Below are 19,210 nucleotides of genomic sequence, written 5' to 3' on the forward strand. Positions count from 1 at the left end.
ATATGAGATGTGTGATCAGGACGCGCTCAGGCGCGGAGCAGCAGAAAAGTTGGTGTAGACGCAGTCAGTGGTGCGCGGAGTGAATGCCCAAAAGGGAAACAGACGCCAATGCTCGCCTGCGCCTTGAACCAACTGCGGACTGCTGCATGCCTCTTCCCTCTCTCACCACTTACCACCTCCACCACCTCCACCTAAGACTCTCCCTGTCCTCATCCGGCTGTCCGATCAGTCGATTCTGGCCCTACACCGGGAAGTAGGTAGACACTGTCCAGTCAACAAAGATGTCGAGACCGTCATCGTCGAGAGACAGTCTGCATCTTGAGCCGCCACGGAAAAGTGTCGAACTAGAGGATCCTGGCGCTCATGAGCGTAAGCCGGCCTGAAGATTCCCGATCACAGTCACTGAAAGAACTAACGCCTCCCGCAGTATCGTCAGAAGGCGAGGACGACGAACACTTCTCAGACGCCTCAGAAGGCCAGAAGAGACCCTCCCGGCCAGTCACCCCGGCCTCTCCCATTCCAAAGACACGCATTGAAAAAGTCGACGATGAGCCACGATATGGCGAGGTCCCCGGCACGCCTGCGTACGAGAAACGGGTACTCGATGCTGTACCTGATGAAGTCGAGATCGTCCGGGAAGGTCGCCTCAGTAAACGCTCTTCTCAGCTGCTTGAACCGCCCACAACCCCTGGAGGTACTCTCATTCCACGTACTGTGGTTGAGAAGCTTGACCCTGAGTCTCCAAGTTATGGTGAAATTCCAAAGACTTCGGCCTACCTTCAGAGGCAGATGGATGCCGTTCCTGATGTCATTTTGAAGACTCCCGAGCCTGGGAGGAGACATTTGGACCCAGACGATGAGGAAGGAGACGGAGGAAGATCTTCTACATCGCCCGATATTCAAGTGCCAGAAACCATCGTGACCCGAGTCGATAGCTTCCCTGCCCATGGCGAAGTCCCAGGCACAGAAGCCCATCAGAAGCGAACTCTTGATGCTGCACCGGATATTACCGAGAAGCAGGGCCACGGAGCAGGTAAATACAGCGTGTGAACCAGCCTTTCAGGAGGACCATTGACCTGATCCAGGGTCACCCATTCTCAACAGATCTTTGAATGCCGCAAGACGAAGATCCACCCTACACAACCACGACGATGACGATGATGGCAACGACCGTAATGACAACGACTTCGGGGACGAGTTCGATGATTTTGAAGAAGGCGCACAAGCTGGGGCTGATGATGACTTTGGGGACTTTGACGATGGCTTTGAAGAACCTGAAAGTGTCGAGTCACTGCCTCCTGTATCTACTTCTCAATCAAGTTCTATACCAGCTGATGCCTTCGTGAGTCTCCCACCTTCGTTTCTGTCCTCTAGTGTGCTGATAAGCTCTTCAATTGCAGCCCTTGATCGACTCTGATGCCCTTTCGTCGATACCAGACTTTCTTACTGCCGCACACATGCATCTAGACGCCATGTTCCCATCTTCCACACCCGAGTACTCCTCCCGAATTCCACCACAGCAACCGATCTCGGATTCCTCGCCCATCTTCCCATCGGACCGCTCACGCTCACTCTGGAAACAACTCATCACACCACCTCCGTTGCAACCCCCGAATTGGACGCAATCACGGATCCGGCGGTTATTCCTCGTCAGCCTGGGGGTACCGGTCGACCTGGACGAAATTCTGCCGCCGAGCAAACAAAAGAAGCTTGTTCTGCCGGACATCAACCTGGAACCCTCACCACGCAAGTCGGAAGGGGATCGGGCAATAGGTTCCCTCGCACGCCTCAGGGCACAGGCCGGTGCAAATGATTCATCCGCCTCGCTCGACAGCACACAGTCGGGTGCCGCCAAGGATGGCCAAAGAGTGGCCCGGTCAAGGAAACCAAAAGGACCCCCTCCGCCGCCAGAATTAGACCTCGCAGCTGTCAAACGCCTATGCGCCACCACCGAAGAAAAGCTGGAAGGCCTGACTGACGGAGAACTGCAGAGCCACGTCGAGGAATTAAACGAACTGACGGCCAGAACGAGTGAAGTCCTCGAGTACTGGCTGAAACGGAGGGATGGGTTGGTCAAGGAAAAGGAAGCGTTCGAGGGCGTCATCGAGAATCTGGTCAGGCATGCGAGGAGGGTGAGGAAATGATCAGCCATCCTGTTACCCGCCGCCAAAGTACATACGATTCTCTTAATGAATACTTTTCTCGCCTCAAGTGGAGAGCTTCTGCCTACAAACCCTACGCCTGGTATATGGAAGACACACTCACATCCTCGAATCGAGGTCGGAAAAGAGGCTGTCCCAGCCCGGCATGCCCATCTTGGGCCCTAACTCGACATACTCCTTCCATATCTCGTCGAAACCTGACAGGTAGTGCTGCCCGATGTCTTCGGAGGGCGGCCAGGCGTTGTTGTAAGACTCCGGCGGGTGTTGTGCCACAGGCTCCAGAGGGATTTGAGGCAACTGAAGAAGAGGTTGCTGAGACGACGGCGGCTCCACGGCCGGGTCCAGCGCCGTCGGAGGGTGAGGCGCATGCAGGCGCACCTTGTGCTTCCTCAGCACGTCCATGAGGGACTCGAGAAACTCGTGGGCCATGCGTGACTGGGATTTGGCCTCCTCCAGCATGCGGCACGCCTCCACGACCTCGGCTTTGCGTGCGGCGTCGTCCTCGCCCTCGGCCGCCTCGTTGAAGCACAGGTCCATCACCAGCACGATGGTCGCCATGAAGATGTGGTAGACGACGCCGGTGTGCTTGGTGATGGCGGCCATGAAGTCGCCCGTCGCGGCGAGTTCGGAGAGCGTCTTCATCCGGATGACCGCGCGGGCCGACTTGAGCGAGATCTCGCGCGAGTAGTCGTAGTGGCGCTGCACGGCGCGGCGGATGAGAAACGGTTGGTGCAATTTGCACCGCCGCGTCTGGCCGATCATGCTGAGGGCAAAGCGCTGGATTTGGATGTGCGGGTATCGACGCATCACCGATTCGCTCTCCCGTATGTGGTATTCGTCGACCTTGAAGAATGGAGGGAGCTCCTGAAAGAAGGACTCGAATTTGGCGTCCAGGCGGATCACGTCTTGGTAGTCGACCGTTCCCAGGTCTAGGCTGGATAGAGGCATCACGTCGACGACGCTCCGGCAGATATCGGCGAGCTTGATCCGCTGGATATAGTATGACATGATAGTGGGCTCGGACAAGGGTTTGTCAACAGGGGGGTTCTCCTGGTAGAGGTCTTCGTCGTCGACATTCCGTGGCATGTTCACACGCATATGTCGTGGCTGAATCAAATATGTCCCTTCCTGGGGACCTCCACTGAGACTTAGTAGCCTTCAAAAATATCCATGTTAGTCGTTGGGTATTTTGTTCGAAAACGCGAGGACATACCAATCGGTCGCCACGACGTGCCACCAGACCCTGCGTTTTATCTCCGTCTCCAAGGTGTTCCGCTGGGTAGCAGCATTGCCTGGTGCGTCGATTTTGTGCAGCGACAGATCCCGCGACATCGCCGCCGCAGTGGCGAAGACACAACGAGCTCTCGTCGAAAACCCTTCGCAATGAAACAGAAGGAAGCCGAGGATGATGGCCGCCTGGACATCCTCCAACTTCCGTGTCGCGATGCGGCGAGAAGACTCTATCACCTCCTGCGTGGCATTGGTCCAGAACGAGGACGCTTGAGCAGCGTCAGACGGCGAAAACGAGGGCTGGGTGTCCCCCAGAAAATACACACAAAGTGCCAGAGAACTTGCGAAGATGCTGAACAAGAGCGCCACTTCGGAAGGGAGGACGAATAGACCTTGCTCTAAGCTGGAGTAGAGATTTCGCATCATTTCCCGGACGGTCGGGACGTGGACGACATGTTGAAGGTCGTTAATGTATCTGAAATAGTGGTCCAGCAACAACGACGCTTCCTCCTTCGGGGGGAGACAAAGATGGTTTGAGACCGGCTGGAAATAGGAAGGTTTCTCAAACTCGAGAGCTATTTGGCGTACGGACACTATGCGGATGTCATGGCCTCGTGGTAGTACCAGTGGTGCTTCGCGGGCACCGCTCTCCTCGAGGCTGTGAACGGCTTGTTCGTATTCCGAGGTCGGTGAGAGGCAAGCAATGCTTGGAGAAGAGGTGGTTCTGGATTGGATGAGAGGCTGAGATACCCCGAGGCCAGCGCTGGACGCATCTAGGATGGACGTCCTCCCGATGACAATGTCCTCAAGCCGTTTCAATCGCGCCAGCACAGACTGGTCGATCGGATCTTGGAGCACCACGGGTGGGGTGGGGGCATAGGGTGCGACTTTGGCATCACAAGCAAGCCCCCTTGATGCGCAATTCGAGCACGGTTGCTGCCTGTTGCACTTCAATTTCTTCGATCTGCAGAACTGGCAAGAAACAGGATCCTGTCGGGGCCTCTTCAAGGGATTTGGAGGCCCATCCGGCCGACGCATGCCCAGGGACATCATTCTTGAGCCTGGTAGTCTTCGGTTTCCAGAAGGGTTGCAAAAAGTCCCATCTACCGTGATACCGCCCAGTGTCCAGGAATTATCGACAGATTAATTTCTCGCATGGATGATGAATATTGAGCGGGTAAAGTGTAAAAGCAATCCAGCCGGAAGTTCCAGTGTAGATGGAACGTCTAAGTGAAGACCAGAGAGCGTTGCCCAAACGGGAACGTCTAGACGGTTTAATTAATATCATGGTCTGTTACTATTGGTCTAATATGACCTACAAAGGCCCACTAACACTAGTGTGACCAATGATATGTGGTTGCAAAGCGGGTCATTTAGGCGCTAGGAAAGTCCGTGGAAGCCCCGGGTCAGTGGTGGCCAACTCCTGAATACTGCACAGGCTACACCAAAACTATGCCATGCCCGATGATTTACCACGACATCACGTCCCATTGTTTTCAGTCGATGGCCAAATTGCATTTTGATGCCCAGCCCCATGGACTTTCCGGCCTGCTCAGGATCCGAAATGCTGATAAAAGACCGTGCCCTCGTTTCCTTTGTTAACATGCACATACGAGCAGGAAAATCGACTCCACAATCTTCCATATGGAACGAGACACGAAAGCCCAATTGACTCAAGATCTTGAGAAGACAGAGAACAGGGAGGAAAAAAATGGCGGCCGTGAATTCAAGTAAGTATTCTTTCCGTAGTCTTTTGGCGCTGGTTGACTCATGTCTCCCACAGCACAAGGTCGATGCTCACCCTTGTCGGTGCCGCCATGTCAACCTTCTGCACGGTTGGCTTCCTCAATGCGTTCGGCGTCTTCATAAACTACTATCGAACACATCAATTGGCCGACATGTCCGAGTTTGACATAACCTGGATTGGCTCGTTCGCGACCTTTATCTTTTTCCTCTCCGCGGCGCCAGCAGGCTTGTTGGTCGATCGAATGGGCCCTACGGTAAGAACACTGAAAATAAAAGACTTACATATCTCCAAATCAGTCCAGTTAATGTGTTTTTAGATTCTCCTCATTATAGGTGGCATTATGACCCTCCTGGCCATGTTTATGGTCTCTTTGTGTCACAAATATTACCAATTTTTCCTGGCACAAGGACTTCTCCTGGGCGCCGGGCAAGCATTTCTCGTCTGCCCCACGCTGGCCATGGTGAGCTCTCACTTTCACAAGAACCGCGGCTTGGCCACCGGCTTCACCATAGCAGGGTCCTCCCTGGGTGGCGTGATATGGCCTATAATGGTGGATCAACTTCTGAACAAGGATGGCGTCAGTTTCGGCTGGACAATGCGTATCGTTGCCTTTACAATGCTTCCGCTCGTGGTCATCACCTGCGCCACCGTCCTTCCGCCAGCGGCAGAGAAGCCAAAGACTGAGGAAAATTCCCCAGCACCCAGCAAAAAGGAGCCAAAGAAAACAGACCTGTCGATCGTCAAGAATCGTGTCTTCCTCACCTTTTGTCTGGGCATCGGGATTTATTACCTGGGGATGTTCTCCCCTTTCTTCTTTGTGACCTCGTACGCCGTCAGCGTTGGTCAATCCACCAGTTTCGGGTTCTACCTGGTCTCCATCCTCAACGCCGCCTCTCTGTTTGGAAGAATCTCCGCCGGCTGGGCTGCCGATAGATACGGACATTTCAATTTGTGCTCAGTAGCCGCCATGACATCCGCGTTGGTTGCATACTGCTGGACCGCCGCCCAAACATCAGCGGGCTTGGTGGTGTGGAGCTTGGCGTATGGATATGCTTCGGGTGTAAGTCAATCCATTGATGGCGGGTGCTTCAAGCATTACTAAAAGTCCGCGCTTTCTAGTCAATTATGAGTCTCCAGGTGGCGTGCGGGACGAAGCTAGCATCGCCAGAAGCCTATGGCACTGCGGTTGGCATGATCATGGGAATTGTCTCTGTCACGTGAGTTCACGATTCTTGATGTAGTGGATCCGGATGCTGATGTCTTTTGCCTTCCAGTGGTCTCTTCGGTTCTCCCATCAGCGGCCAGCTGATCAAGTCCAGCTACCTCGCCCTTTCCATGTACGCTGGAAGTGCACTGGTGGTCGGCGGGCTTTTCATTTGTCTTGCACGACTGCAGCTCTCTCGGAAGCTGTTGGCCGCTGTCTGAATGCTATAGTTGTCCTGGTCTGGATGGAGGGGTTACAGGTGTCCCGGTTGCGGAGGGACTGGACGTTGGAGTGCTTGAGAGGATCTCGGGGATCACTAGAACATATCTCACAGCTCACACATAGAGAGACATGTACACTGTAATAGATCGACGGACTTGAAAATCCCATCCCGAGATTGGGGACGAAAAGTGGACGGGGCAGTCACTTGCTTCTTTAGGCTAGACTCATTACATGGATAAAACCAGCAAGTTTTTGACAGCAGGCTGGACTGCGACTCGCAAGCCCTCATTGCCTTCAACCATCTTGACTGTGAACACCGCGCAATACATGTCCAGAGTTTAGGAGTGGAGTTGCACAGCTTCGCTGTAATAGACACACCTCCTTCTCACTCTCCTCCTGTCTTATTAATTCAAATTCTCCCTGTCGTTGGCTCGTCACTCCTGGCTTCAAAATCAAGTGCGAGCACTCTCCGGAAACTCGTCTCCCAGGCCCATTCGCGCCTCTGAAAGCAGAGCAAAGATGCCTGCAGCCACGGGCTCACAGTCGCCCTCCCTCGACTCGATCCTGCATATCCTCCAACAGTCTCTCAGCCATAACGACACGTCTCAAGCGCAGTCACAGTTGCAAAAAGCGAAGCTCGCCCTCCTCCAACAGAATGCCCTCATACCCTCTCCTCAAGCACCTCCACAGACACTGGCAACTGCTCGTTCAATACTGGAGGCCGGCGCTCTCCTCTCCATTCGATCAAGAGACCCTAAGTCTTTCGTGAGATACTACTCCCAGCTACAACCCTTCTACGATTTTCCCGGTCTCCAGCAGACGCCTTCGAGAGATCGGTCGAAGATCACGGGACTCTATCTGCTCCTGTTACTCAGCCAGGGTGATTACGCGGGCTTCCACACCCTCTTGGAGTCTCTGATCGTCGCGGAAGGGGCGAACGGGTCGTCGAGCGTGGAGGCTGATCCCTTCATCAAATACCCCATGGAGTTGGAGAGAAGTCTCATGGAAGGTAGCTATGACCAGGTTTGGCGGAAGACAAATGGGCGAGACGTGCCCGGTGAAGAGTTTGGACTGTTTTCCGACGTATGGATGACCACCTTTTCCTGCGTTGTCTGCAAAAGTGACTGACGTTGACGACCTTAGATCCTCATCAACACCATCCGTGTCGAAATCGCCTCCTGCGCCGCCCGATCCTATCCATCTCTTCCTATTGCATCGGCCAAGAATCTTCTCTTCTTAGAGTCTGAAGGTGCGGTGGTGGAATTTGCGCAGGAGCAGGGCTGGAGTCTGGAAGAAGGGAGGATATATTTCCCCGGACTGGAGGCGGCGAAGAAGGCGGAGGAAGGAGACGAGAAGGAGGTGATCAGTCACATGGTTGAGTACGCAAGAGAATTGGAAAGCATCGTTTGAAATCTGTCAGTGGGCGTGGTGGGGTTTCACACACACTTCAAGTGGGATGGTTATTGTACTCGTACCCAAGAGCATAGCCTTGCACAGGACGGTGGAACGGGAGGAAGCCGTGGGACAAAAGCGCTTAGACACAAACGGCAGGAATACTAGGTCCCTGGTGTATGGGCTTCTGACCTTGCTTGTACCCGCTTGACCCCAATCCCGACCTTCTTTCTCGCTTCGCCTGCCAACCTCCCCCTAGAGCTTGCTCTGCTCGGCCCTGCCTGACGTGATTCTGCTTCAAGACATCGAGACGTTTCTTTCGGATCAGTTTGGCTGTTCTCGACGACACCGGCTTTCCCTTGTCACTGGTTCTGGACCTTGAACTCATCCACAAATTTCCACGTACATATCTTCATGTCATAGAAGCTGGTACTGACAACCGTGTACACAGGTGGTGCTTTCTGTGCGTCCTGTGCTGACGAGCCGCCGTCTCGCGCGTCTGCGTCTTCTTCATCTCCATCTTCTTCGTCTCTGCCCCCTCGAGCCTGTTTCCGAACCTGTTGATATTGGCCGCCGCCGCTGCTGCTGCCGCCGCCGCCGTGACTGTCAAGCCGTGCGTCGCAGCAGTAGACCATACTCTCATGACTCCCGCGGAAGAAGGTGACGGGCGTGATCGTCCATGTGTCTCCTCCTCCTCCTCCTCCTGCTGCTGCTGGGGAAGATGAGCCGGACATGGTGGCGGCGGCGGCGGCAGAGGCAGCACGTGTGACGCGGACGATTGCGGCGCCGGCGTGCATCAGCGACGCGAGGATGAGCGTGTGGTGGTGAGAGTATGCGTGACCTTGACCCTGGCCCTGATCCTGACCGGCCTCACTCCTCCTGGTTGTCGAGTAGTACTGGTCCAGCACTTTCAGGCGCCACACGCCGCCGTCGAGCCGCAGTTCGGTCTTGAAGCTGGCGCGGTAGGTCTTGGTGTCGATCTCAAACACGCGGATGAACTCGTCGTAGCTGCCCGTGACGACGGGGACGATGTCTTTCCTGGTATCGGCGTCATAGCCGGCCCGAAGCCTGACGGGGGACAGAGGAAGTATGGCCACCACTCCGGCGGTATGGCTGCGGCGGTCTTTCCAGAGGGGCATCGCGTTAAAGGGCGTCGTGTCGTCCGAGGATAGGGATGTTGAAGTCAGCCCAGCAGGATGGGTGGCGGTGCAGGTTTGAGAGATTGAAGAGGCGATCAAGGCACTGTCGTCGCCGCCACTAAGGATTACTCGAGCGTTGCTGCTGCTGCTGCTGCTGCTGCTCCAGGTTTCATCTGCTGCTCCTGCTGACAAAGATGCGGCGCCAAAGTCAACGACTGCGACGGTCCAAGCTTCCAATTCATGTTTGTGGACGACTTCGTTCAAGCTGGGCGTCAACTGCCGAAGCAGAGACTGATCAGCTCTCTGGTCGAAGAGATCCTTGATCGCCGGCACCGAGACTTTGACCACTTTCGTGTCGCCGAAGCTCGTGGTCGCCGCGAACCCCACGTCAATCACATCGCTGATCCCGACGACCCCGTGCGTGCGCGTCTCCGGGAACCAGGTGAACTGCGTGACCAGAGGGACCAGACCATGCTCGTCGTTCTGTGCCACGACGACAAATCCCAGCGGGAGGAGTTTCGTGATCACCCGCCGGCCGAGCACGTCGCCGTGGGCAATGAAGCGGAAGAAGTGCACGGCGGCATTGCTCGTGGCGACCCCCAGCAGCGTGCTGTCCGCCGGGTGGAAATGCATGTCCAGCACGGCGCAGGGGAAATCCACCCGGTCCAGCGAGGGGGGGAGCATGCCGGCGTATCGCGGCCTGAACCTCGACACAACCGTCATGACCTGCAGAGAGCCACGGCGCGTCTGCCCCGTGTAGTCGCCCGGCTCGTCCTTCTTGAGGAGTGAATACGTGCCGACGACCATGTAGTCCGGGTGGGTCGGGCAGATGGCGACGGTGTCGACTTCCTGGTCTGCCGTGCGCGCGGTGTACTCGATGTCTTCTTCGGTGGCGGTGGCCATCTTGATCAGAGACAGGGGCGATACCCTGTCAGGGACGGAACCGCCGGCAGCTTGTTGTTTTGCACGGTAGCTTCTGATGCTGGCCTTGACCATGTTCATGAGTTCGGTGATGGAGGGTGCCGGGGGAGTCATTGCGAGGGACGAGATGTAGTGGAGGAAAGAATGTCGACCAGACAGGGGGATGAGAAAAGAAGAAGAACAAGGAGAAGAAGGAGAGGATTTGGATAGACTGACTTACCGGACTAATGTCAATTCTTCAAGGCCTCATAGATAGCACTGGAGAGCCAATCGAGGACAGTGAAGGGGTGATGATGTCTGGTGAGGGTGTGGCAGAAACAGAAAGGGAATCCATCGCTCGCTCGCTCAGAGGTGATGTGGCTGGTTTGTCGCTATGCTTCTCATGGATAGATTCTCACGGCAGGACGAGTATCTTGCCGGCACGATAGACACAGGGTACGAGGTGAGGGAAACAGTCCATCCTCAGTGTTTTTTCCAGTATTACATACAAAATTCGCAGGGGACGTTGTCTTTTCTTGTCTTGTCTTGTCTTGTCTTGTCATGTCATGTCTGTCTGTCTGACGAAAAGAAATGCAGCCGTTTTTGCCCATGGAATTAATTGATTCAAGAACCCAGGGATATAATATACTACTAGCTGTGCCAGAAGTAAAAAGGGAAAACAAGTGCTAGCCCAATAAAGAAACCAGAGGATTTCTATGCAATGCAATAATCATAACACCGAGGTCGGTGACAAGTACGGATATGTGATGGGGCGGGATCAGCTCTACGAAATACAGTGCCGATCTCCCCATCGATACGACGTCCAAGGCACGCACTAGCAACTGAGATAGAGTACTCGGTATAAAGGACGCATAGGACTCGGTGGAGCAAGGACAATTCAACGTGTATTTTGAGGCTGCCTCGTGTCATGATCATTGTGTCTAATTCTCCTTTGCCATCACCATCGGCCACCCATCCTTGCTGTTCTACCTCCACAGTACGAAATCGCCTCTTTCCCGCCGGTCTCTTCCAGACTCGAAGCGTGGCCAAACTGCAGCTCAGCCACTCGAAGATGCGGCACCTCCACAGAGGACATGACCATAGGGCTGCGAGAAGCGGCCATTTGCCGGCGTAGAACATGCGGGTATATACGAGAGATCCAACCCGCACTCGACGGCGGCACCGCCTTCATATCGATGCCTGCGCAGGGGGGTTGTTTTGTTGCAGGAGCGTGCGTGCTGACGGAGAGTCACCATTCGCAATCCTTCCGTCCGTTGCTTGCACTCAGCTGAGGTAGCAAGCAGCAGCAGACAAGGCTGCGGTGGTGCCCCCACTTCCCTGGAGATCTGCAAAGAACACTTTACACCTTCGTTTTGACCGGCTGTTTTGGTAGATAAATTTTTTGGAAATGCTGTAGCTCACTGGCGTAATCCCAGTCCCAGCTGACTGCTTCGGGAGATAAACTGTGAAGCTCTTGCCCATTAGATTGTTCCCTCTCTCAGCTTCTTGATGCGACCGACAGCAGGGCTGCTCCGGCTTTGATAGAAGCATTTCCAGAAGCTCGAATGCGGGAACCAAAGACCTGTTGCGATGGACGAAGGACTACCTCGATGGCAGAGAGCATTCAGGAACGAGAAGCCGTCACCCTTTGTATGCATACGGGCCGTTCGCTGATTCAATCCAGCATAGTTCATACAGTGTATCATTGTGGGGTATCATTCGAAAGAGAAAATATGTTCCCTTTCACTTCCGTGCTTGTTCTCTCTCCACCTCGTACATGAAATCGAAATAAGCCTTGTCGAAAGCATGCATTCTGACGTAGCCGTCTTCGCCGCCACTTGCGTATGCGATGCCTTGGGGGTGGACGGCAATGGTGTTGAGGGGGCCGAAATGACCTCGGACACGACCGATTTCGTCCTCGAAGATCTTGTGGTAGAAGCGAGCTTCGAATTTACCTTGTCGGGCAGACGTTGTGGTGACTTCCATAGCCGCTTGACCACCTCCCAGGATGACAAAGTCCTTCTTGGGGGTGATCGCAGCCGTGTTCAAGGGCGTGTCGGCCGAGTACGACTTGAGAACGCTCAGGTCCCGCGAAGACAGAATCTTGGCCGTCTTATCTTTTCCAGCTGTGATGAAGTAGGTCCGGTCGGGAGAGAACTGCAAATCATTGATGGTGGTGTCGTACTCATGGGCTTCTTGGGTCAACAGAAGTTCCCCTGTTTTCGCATCCCATTGGCTCACACTCCCATCCTCATGGCCCGAGATGATATACTTGTCCAGGTAACTCCATCCCGCGACTGTGGCCTTGCTTTCCTCACACGTGATCCTTAGACTGTATTCGTCGGTCTGGTCTGAAAGGTCATCGCCGTATCGGATGTCGTAGACCACTATCGTTCCCAAGTATCCCATTCGCTTTTCTGTGATTGCCAGTAATTGCTTCCCGTCTTCACTGAACGCGACCCGTTTGACGGCAGTCGGGAACTCCCATGTCTTGACATTTTCACCAGTTCTGATATTCCACAGTTTTATCGTGTTGTCTGCGGCGCCGGAGGCAAGGAGTTCGGTGTTGGGAGATACATCGACGGTCCAAATGGCACCCTGATGGCCGTTGTATGTTCCTAGCCTTTCTCCGTTGCTAGTGAACCAGGCGCAGATCACTTTGTCTTTCGCAACCGAGAAAAGGAGGTCGCCGTCTTTGTTATATTTGATTTGGTTGAGCGATCGCTCCTGAAATGTTCGTCAGTTGGTCTGCAGTGAACTTTTTTTCCCTGAGGCAACTCACATGGCCTTGCAAGAGAATTGGCCTCATCTTTTGCTGCAATACTTTGCCTCGGGAATTTGCCTCGGACGGTGAGGGTTTGTGAGACTGAAATATCAAGACAACAAGATTGTTTGTGGAATCTTCGCCTTGGAGTCGAAGAGTCACGAACCGGCGAGAGGGTTGGCTGTGGGAGAAATCTACGCCAAGATCACTTGCACCCCACTTTGGGATGAGGCCGACGCTGCTCTACTGGCGCATATTCTCAACCAATGAAAGATGTGAGCTGGAGACGGATATCTGGGCTAGCCCTAATTAGCATGGGGCCCCAATACAAAGGGCACTAACCCGCTTCTGAAGGTATGCGGTCTTTACAACATCCACTTGTACACGCGGTGGCCGTGGTCCCTCGACAAAGCCGTAAGACTAGATATCAAGAGATGTGGCTTTCGAACGGAAAATAGGCCTCCGCCACTGCAAGGATGAGGGGTCGAGTCACGATATTGCTGAGAAAGCGTCGAAGAAATACTTCAACAGCCAGAAGATGCCCTTGGCCCTTGTCATTCTATTTCCTACCTGGTCGTAAAGCCTTTCAACTTGTTTCCATCAAGCTCTTCGCCCTAGCATTCTCGTACCAGAGCTGTTTCCTTGCGTAAAGTTGGTCAACCCTGGGGTTTGTACGTGTTGTCATGGCCATAACCTGATATACGGCAGATAGAATATATACTTTTGGCTAGCCTTCCAGTGGAAACACTTGTGAATTTAAAATTGACCTGCAGAGGCCCGTGTCATCCCACAACCTCCCCGGTGGTGAAAACCACCAAAAGCTGCCCCATTCCTTCTGTACCCTAGTCGATCTATATAGACAGTCTGATGAACCTTGCCTGGCGTCTGCCAGTGACCTACCGCGGCTTATCAGTCGTCTCGTCGGCTTGCCGTGGACCATCGTGCTCGGGGAGCTTGTTCCATGGCTATGCCACAGGCTATGTACTTGAGGGCAGTCTCGAGCCGTTTTTGTCGTTGTACTTGTGCTTCATATTGTATCGGCTGGTAATGTCGTTGTCAGATCTGAAGACCGTTCATACAACTAGGCCTAGTTCACGTCTTCGCCGAAGATGGTGCTCCAGATACGTATCGTACAAATGTTTGATACTGGAAACGTCAATGTTGGTTTGGAAAGGCAATGATTTTGCTTACGGGTACACCGCGTCGATGTAGACTCCTCTCAGAAACGTTTCTACCGCAGCATCGCCAAAACCCTGCGGTCCTGGCGTGGTCGCACAGAAATGCACCGCAGTTCTGAAGCCCATGTCACTGCCCATTGCCAGGAGGACATCGTCCAACACTGCTGTGAGGAGGACTGAGTTACGCTGGAGGCGATTGTCTTGACTCTCCACGAAATCGATACTTCCAATTCTGCCCTCGGCATCATATGCAGCCGCCAGGACAGTCCTACCGAGTGTCACTTCGACCAGGAGCACCGCGAGACGCCGGAGTGGATTCACAATATCTGGGCCATGGTTGGCTTCGCCCCAGCAGCCAGCGGGGGCGTCGTTGGGATTCTCCCACTGCATAGTCGCCCACGGAGAAGGCTCATGCTCAACTTCACTGAGTAGGAGCGTAAAGTCGCAACGCGATTCGTCGTATCCCTCAATTCCATAGTCCGCCGGTGTCCCGCGGCGCACTCTGCAGCTGCAGACCCTCGAGGACCAATGCGCATTAAAATAGAAGAGAAAGCATGCCTGAGAAAGCTCAAATGCGACTCTAAGTTTCGAGATCATTCCAAGGAGATTATTATTTTCGAAACGTGGGGGCTGGTTTCCGGACTGGATGTCCCGTAATGATCTCCGATTTCCACCCGCTGGATTCAAGGGTTGTGCAGATCTGAAGAGGTGTAGATCCAATTCATCTGTCGCTCTGAAAGAGTATGGATCAGTATCAGTTTTGGAGCTCGCTTGCCGAAGAGCGTCGATCCAGGGCTCGCTCTGGGAATCCGCGGTTGATTCGGATGGTCGAACGCAGATTCGGTTCATGTCGGCAGCTTGCCAACCAGCCTGCCTTGTCAAGATTGTCAGCTGTACACGCTTTCCGGCAGCTGCGCTGGCAATTGCGCTTTCGGATGCTGCTCTGGTGGTTGCATGCGAAGTGCCGAAGATGTCCAAATCCAATTCGGACGTGAGAGCTTCCCGGTTAGAAGTTGAAGAAAGCCACAGATAATCTGCATAAGGTGTTGTTTTACTGGCCACAGGCGCTAGTAGATGCGCGATGGCGAATCGCTTGACGCTGTTGGTATCGACATTGTCCGGCGGGTGATCGTCATGTCGGTGCCAACCATCTTTGCTGGCCTGTGCGATGGCGTCTAAGGCTTCGGTGTTGTCGCTTAGGAGAGCGCTCAAATACACTCTCTTTCTCGTTTTGATGAACCAGGCTTTGCGAACTTTCGCCTTCACCTGCTGCCATAACCCCCTTCCTGTTGCGGGTTGCGTGGACTCAAGAACAGTAGCCAACTCTTTTCTGGCGGCACCACACCGTTCCGCTAGGCTCTCGAGCTGGGTTTGGATGGTTGCATATTCTGTCCCACCCCAAAGGCTCCTGTAAAACGATTCATCTATACCGTCATAAACGAACCAGTCCTTCTTCCATTGTTGCAGCCTCCTCTCCTGCCTGCCTGTTTTGTCAATAAGCGTCTTGACATCGGTCTTATAGTGCTCCGAGTCCTTGATCTCCTGGTGGATTAATGTCACACCGTTAGACACCATCGAATAGAAAGCAATGCAGGTAGATACGAGGCCGAAGATTCCAGCGCCTTCGGCAAGCACCATTTCGAACCGCCAGAGATATTGGGCTGCAAGGTACAAATGAATACCTAATCCAACAGAAGTTGGGGCCGAGATATTAGGACTTTAGAGTGATCGAGACTGATACACGTGCCAGAGATTCCTTGTGGTATGATGATATCGGGAGGCCTCCGATTGTGTAAGCTGTTTCGAGATACCAGGAAGCTGTGAGGCTGTGCGAGAAGGAGGATCTCATAATGCGGCTGAAAGGTCCAGATGGAAGAAAGTCGAAGAAATACCCCTCCATCCCATCTTGAGGCTGCGGCACGTGCCCCAGAGCTATTGCCATCATCTCATTCAGCCGTTCGTTGCCTTACCATGCACCTCAAGCCACGTACTTGGCGCGCCTCGGAGGGATCATCTGCAATTCCAGCTCGCAGTCCATCGGTATCACCGCCGCTCTTCAATCCTCGACAGCTTCGACTTCCTCGAGAACTCTCGTACTGCCATCGAACTCGTTGCCCCCTGTGCAACTGAGGGTCAATTTGGCTGATACCCAAGTGTTGTTGTAGCGGAACAGAGCGATCCTCAATCTACCCCACCGTCAGCCTCATATTCTTCGAGAAACACCCCTCCACGCGTTGCGGCAATGTCCTCCTCCATCCCTGAGAAGCGCTCGAAAGATGCAAAAGAGTTCGAGGAACGGGTGAAAACCTTGGTCGTTCGGTTCGACAGGATGGTCGCGTCCTCGATTACTGGGGCAGCCAAAAGCAAATCGGCACGAGATGTGGACACTGCGAAATCACTGGATGATTGTCTCCTCAAGCTGAAGATCTGGCTGGAAAACTTTAACACGATGATTCCAGATGCGTATATTTCAGAAACCTTGAGGATACTGAGTATCTTATTCCCGTCGACAATTTCCGGTTTCGGGAAAATCCTTCTCGACATCGAAAAGGGACTCGACCGGCAGTCAGTATCGCTGTCTGGTCCTTCCGGCACAATGAGGTACGAAAATCTAACACAATGAAGAGGGTCTATGGAAAATGGCAAATCGAACAGCGTATTTTGTCCAAGAATTTGGAAGATTCCACGGACATTCAGGATTCTTTACTCGATTATATGTGCCACCCTGGTTATGTTCTATCTCGCTAATAACAATCAATTGAGCTAGGCATTTCGACGATGATGTCTCGGCCACACGTTACATCAGAGACTCAGTCAACCAATTGCTCAAACTTCAGCAGGAGCTGGTCAAAGAGGTCGAACGTAGTCCAGGCCGGATTAAAAGTATACGGGAAGAGCAAAAAGAACATGTCAAGAGCCGTGGTACACTAGTTCTCTGTCTTGGTGAGTGTGTGCTTTCTCACTGGTTGGGAGTGGCGGGGCTGAAGCTGTATCCTAGATGGAGGCGGTGTTCGCAGCACCTCGAGTCTCCTCATTCTACGGTCCCTCATGGACGAGATTGAAGCTGTCCTCCGCGAATCAAAAGGTAATGTGCCTTTCAGTGAGGCTGCTCGGTGAAGGCTGCTGAATATCTCACAGCGAGTGTCAACCTCAACACTAAAGCTCCTCACGAAGTATTCAGATACATCTTTGGATCAAGCAGTGGCGGGTGAGGACAGAAGACAGTCTTTATCTACACATACGGTAGTGGATACTGACCTGGATCCTAGCGTCGTTGCTATCATGCTAGGTCGCTTGAAAATGACCTCGGTGCAGGCCCAAGAGACTTTCCAGAGGTTCGCAATGGAACTGTTCCGCCATCCCCGACGATCTTACAAGTTACATCGCGGACTATATAGCTCGACGAAATACAGCGAAAAGTCAATCATCAACGCGACAGAGGAGGTTGTGGGTTCCTTCGACCCGAATCCCGGCGGCATGAGGTATAAGAGAGATCGCTTTGCCGCACCTGGTGAGCAATGCAAATGGTAAATAGTGCGTGGCTCTCACCATGGACGCAGTCTAACAATAAGTAGTGGGGTTTTCTCTAACCGTGAAAAAACTGGTGCACACCTCTTGCGCAGCTATGAAACTCTTTCAGACGAATCTGGCGCCAAAATTCGGGAACCGGCTTATTCTTATCAAATTTGGGAAGCCGCAAGGGCAACCACAGCTGCTCCCACATATTTTCCGCCTGCTGTGATCAATGGAGATAAATTTCTTGACGGCGGCATATCAACAAACAACCCGTCGGTACTATCGCTGAATGAAGTTATCAGCAGAGAGCCGGATGGCAACATATGTTTGGTGAGCATTGGCTCGGGGCGCAGACCATTTGAACCCAGTTACCCAACTTCTTCTTTACGGTCTTTGGTCAGACTTTTGCGAGACGTCGCTACGGACACCGAAGAAGCCCATCGTATTGTTTCACATTTTGCCGCATCCTCGAACCGTATTTCTTATTTCCGATTCGATGCTGCACAATATTCACGAGACATTGCCCTCGACGACTGGACCGCGATCGACGAGATTAAAGCTCATACTTACCGATACCTCCGCGGAGCCGAGGCTCGGGAGTCACTACGACGTTGTGCTTTGGCAATCATTGAGTCGCACTCTCCAGCCCCTTCACATGCCCCAATTAAGGAATCGAGGTCACTTAAACTTGTCAATGCTCCAGCCCGAAACACTGGTTTTTGCGGACGAGAGCCGATATTGGAGCAGATGTCGAACCATCTGCTTCCAAAGCCACTTGGCGAAGGCAGTTCGTGTGTTCTGTATGGACCACCAGGTATCGGAAAGACGCAAATTGCCCTCGAGTACATCTATAGGCAGTCAAATATGTACTCGTCCATATTCTGGATAAATGCAGAGTCCAGAATCCGACTTTCAGAGGGGCTCTATTCCATGGCTCGTGCCATAGGGATTAGAACAGGAGACGATGCCATGGTTGAACGAGTACGAGAATGGCTCTCAAGCACAGGTATAGCGCGCCTCAGCCTCTCATACTTCTCGCTGTAAGTCCGCTGACCGGTTGTTTAGACACAACTTGGCTTCTAGTCTTTGACGAAGTTGGTTCCGCGGATGCTGTGATGTCATTGATACCCGAAAACACACATGGTGCTATAATCATCACATCTCGAAACCGTCAAGTCAAGATACCTAGGTCTTTAATGATACCAGTGGAACCACTGAAGCCCTTGGAAGGAGCTCGGCTCTTGAAAACTCTCTGCGAAGACAACGATTCCATGGACGCGGCCATCAAGATGTCTGAAATGCTGACGGGCCACCCGGTTGATATAGCCCAAGCAGCAAGCTATATCAAGAGCTCAGGCATCTCAATAGGCGACTATATGCGGCTTGCCAAACAAAGTTTGGCCATGTAATCGTTTGGAACCTGAGCCCTCCGTGGACACGGGGCGTGACGAGAGTTTTGTCAAGATTGTCTCCAGAAGTGAGCGTGTCGCTTGATTTCAAGCAATAGTGGATCTACTAATCGATGTCACAGGCAGGGTGTCGAGAGGAATCACAGATAAAATCCTCTGTTCCATTAGGAGTCTTCTCTTTTTGCGGCGAACATTCGCTGTGGTACGAGATACGTCCAATATACATAATCCAGCCCATTATCTATATCTTATGGCGTTTTGTCCTCTGCAACAGAAGGTGTTGGAGCCCTACGGGAATTGATCTTCCAAGACACATGGGCCGAGGACGTCGCCGTCGCCAATTCCAG

At 53.2% G+C, this 19,210-nt stretch overlaps 8 protein-coding genes across 8 annotated transcripts; 4 read left to right on the forward strand and 4 right to left on the reverse strand.

Moving 5' to 3' along the window:
* Window positions 1–281: 281 nt before the first annotated feature.
* On the forward strand, window positions 282–2,144 carry AYL99_06253 (hypothetical protein; the record flags this gene model as incomplete). The annotated part of the gene is made up of 4 exons (XM_018837763.1): window positions 282–369; window positions 428–1,033; window positions 1,086–1,342; window positions 1,401–2,144. The coding sequence occupies 4 exons, from the start codon at window positions 282–284 to the stop codon at window positions 2,142–2,144; spliced, it is 1,695 nt and encodes a 564-aa protein (XP_018692323.1).
* Window positions 2,145–2,261: 117 nt separating this feature from the next.
* On the reverse strand, window positions 2,262–4,442 carry AYL99_06254 (hypothetical protein; the record flags this gene model as incomplete). Its single annotated transcript, XM_018837764.1, has 2 exons — window positions 2,262–3,318; window positions 3,376–4,442. 2 exons carry the CDS (start codon window positions 4,440–4,442, stop codon window positions 2,262–2,264), a joined length of 2,124 nt encoding a protein of 707 aa, XP_018692324.1.
* A 594-nt stretch (window positions 4,443–5,036) lies between these two features.
* Window positions 5,037–6,564, forward strand: AYL99_06255 (hypothetical protein; the record flags this gene model as incomplete). Its single annotated transcript, XM_018837765.1, has 5 exons — window positions 5,037–5,122; window positions 5,176–5,392; window positions 5,456–6,199; window positions 6,259–6,356; window positions 6,414–6,564. 5 exons carry the CDS (start codon window positions 5,037–5,039, stop codon window positions 6,562–6,564), a joined length of 1,296 nt encoding a protein of 431 aa, XP_018692325.1.
* Window positions 6,565–7,084: 520 nt separating this feature from the next.
* On the forward strand, window positions 7,085–7,975 carry AYL99_06256 (hypothetical protein; the record flags this gene model as incomplete). The annotated part of the gene is made up of 2 exons (XM_018837766.1): window positions 7,085–7,648; window positions 7,709–7,975. The coding sequence occupies 2 exons, from the start codon at window positions 7,085–7,087 to the stop codon at window positions 7,973–7,975; spliced, it is 831 nt and encodes a 276-aa protein (XP_018692326.1).
* Window positions 7,976–8,319: 344 nt separating this feature from the next.
* AYL99_06257 (hypothetical protein) lies at window positions 8,320–10,131 on the reverse strand (the record flags this gene model as incomplete). The annotated part of the gene is made up of 1 exon (XM_018837767.1): window positions 8,320–10,131. One exon carries the CDS (start codon window positions 10,129–10,131, stop codon window positions 8,320–8,322), a length of 1,812 nt encoding a protein of 603 aa, XP_018692327.1.
* A 1,608-nt stretch (window positions 10,132–11,739) lies between these two features.
* On the reverse strand, window positions 11,740–12,805 carry AYL99_06258 (eukaryotic translation initiation factor 3 subunit I; the record flags this gene model as incomplete). The annotated part of the gene is made up of 2 exons (XM_018837768.1): window positions 11,740–12,723; window positions 12,779–12,805. The coding sequence occupies 2 exons, from the start codon at window positions 12,803–12,805 to the stop codon at window positions 11,740–11,742; spliced, it is 1,011 nt and encodes a 336-aa protein (XP_018692328.1).
* Window positions 12,806–13,947: 1,142 nt separating this feature from the next.
* AYL99_06259 (hypothetical protein) lies at window positions 13,948–15,576 on the reverse strand (the record flags this gene model as incomplete). The annotated part of the gene is made up of 1 exon (XM_018837769.1): window positions 13,948–15,576. One exon carries the CDS (start codon window positions 15,574–15,576, stop codon window positions 13,948–13,950), a length of 1,629 nt encoding a protein of 542 aa, XP_018692329.1.
* Window positions 15,577–16,180: 604 nt separating this feature from the next.
* AYL99_06260 (hypothetical protein) lies at window positions 16,181–18,863 on the forward strand (the record flags this gene model as incomplete). The annotated part of the gene is made up of 7 exons (XM_018837770.1): window positions 16,181–16,539; window positions 16,706–16,881; window positions 16,937–17,023; window positions 17,077–17,146; window positions 17,208–17,465; window positions 17,514–18,460; window positions 18,520–18,863. 7 exons carry the CDS (start codon window positions 16,181–16,183, stop codon window positions 18,861–18,863), a joined length of 2,241 nt encoding a protein of 746 aa, XP_018692330.1.
* Between the last annotated feature and the right edge of the window lie 347 nt (window positions 18,864–19,210).

The sequence above is a fragment of the Fonsecaea erecta genome (assembly GCF_001651985.1).
Source record: "Fonsecaea erecta strain CBS 125763 chromosome Unknown Scaff5, whole genome shotgun sequence".
NCBI classification, from domain to species: domain Eukaryota; kingdom Fungi; phylum Ascomycota; class Eurotiomycetes; order Chaetothyriales; family Herpotrichiellaceae; genus Fonsecaea; species Fonsecaea erecta.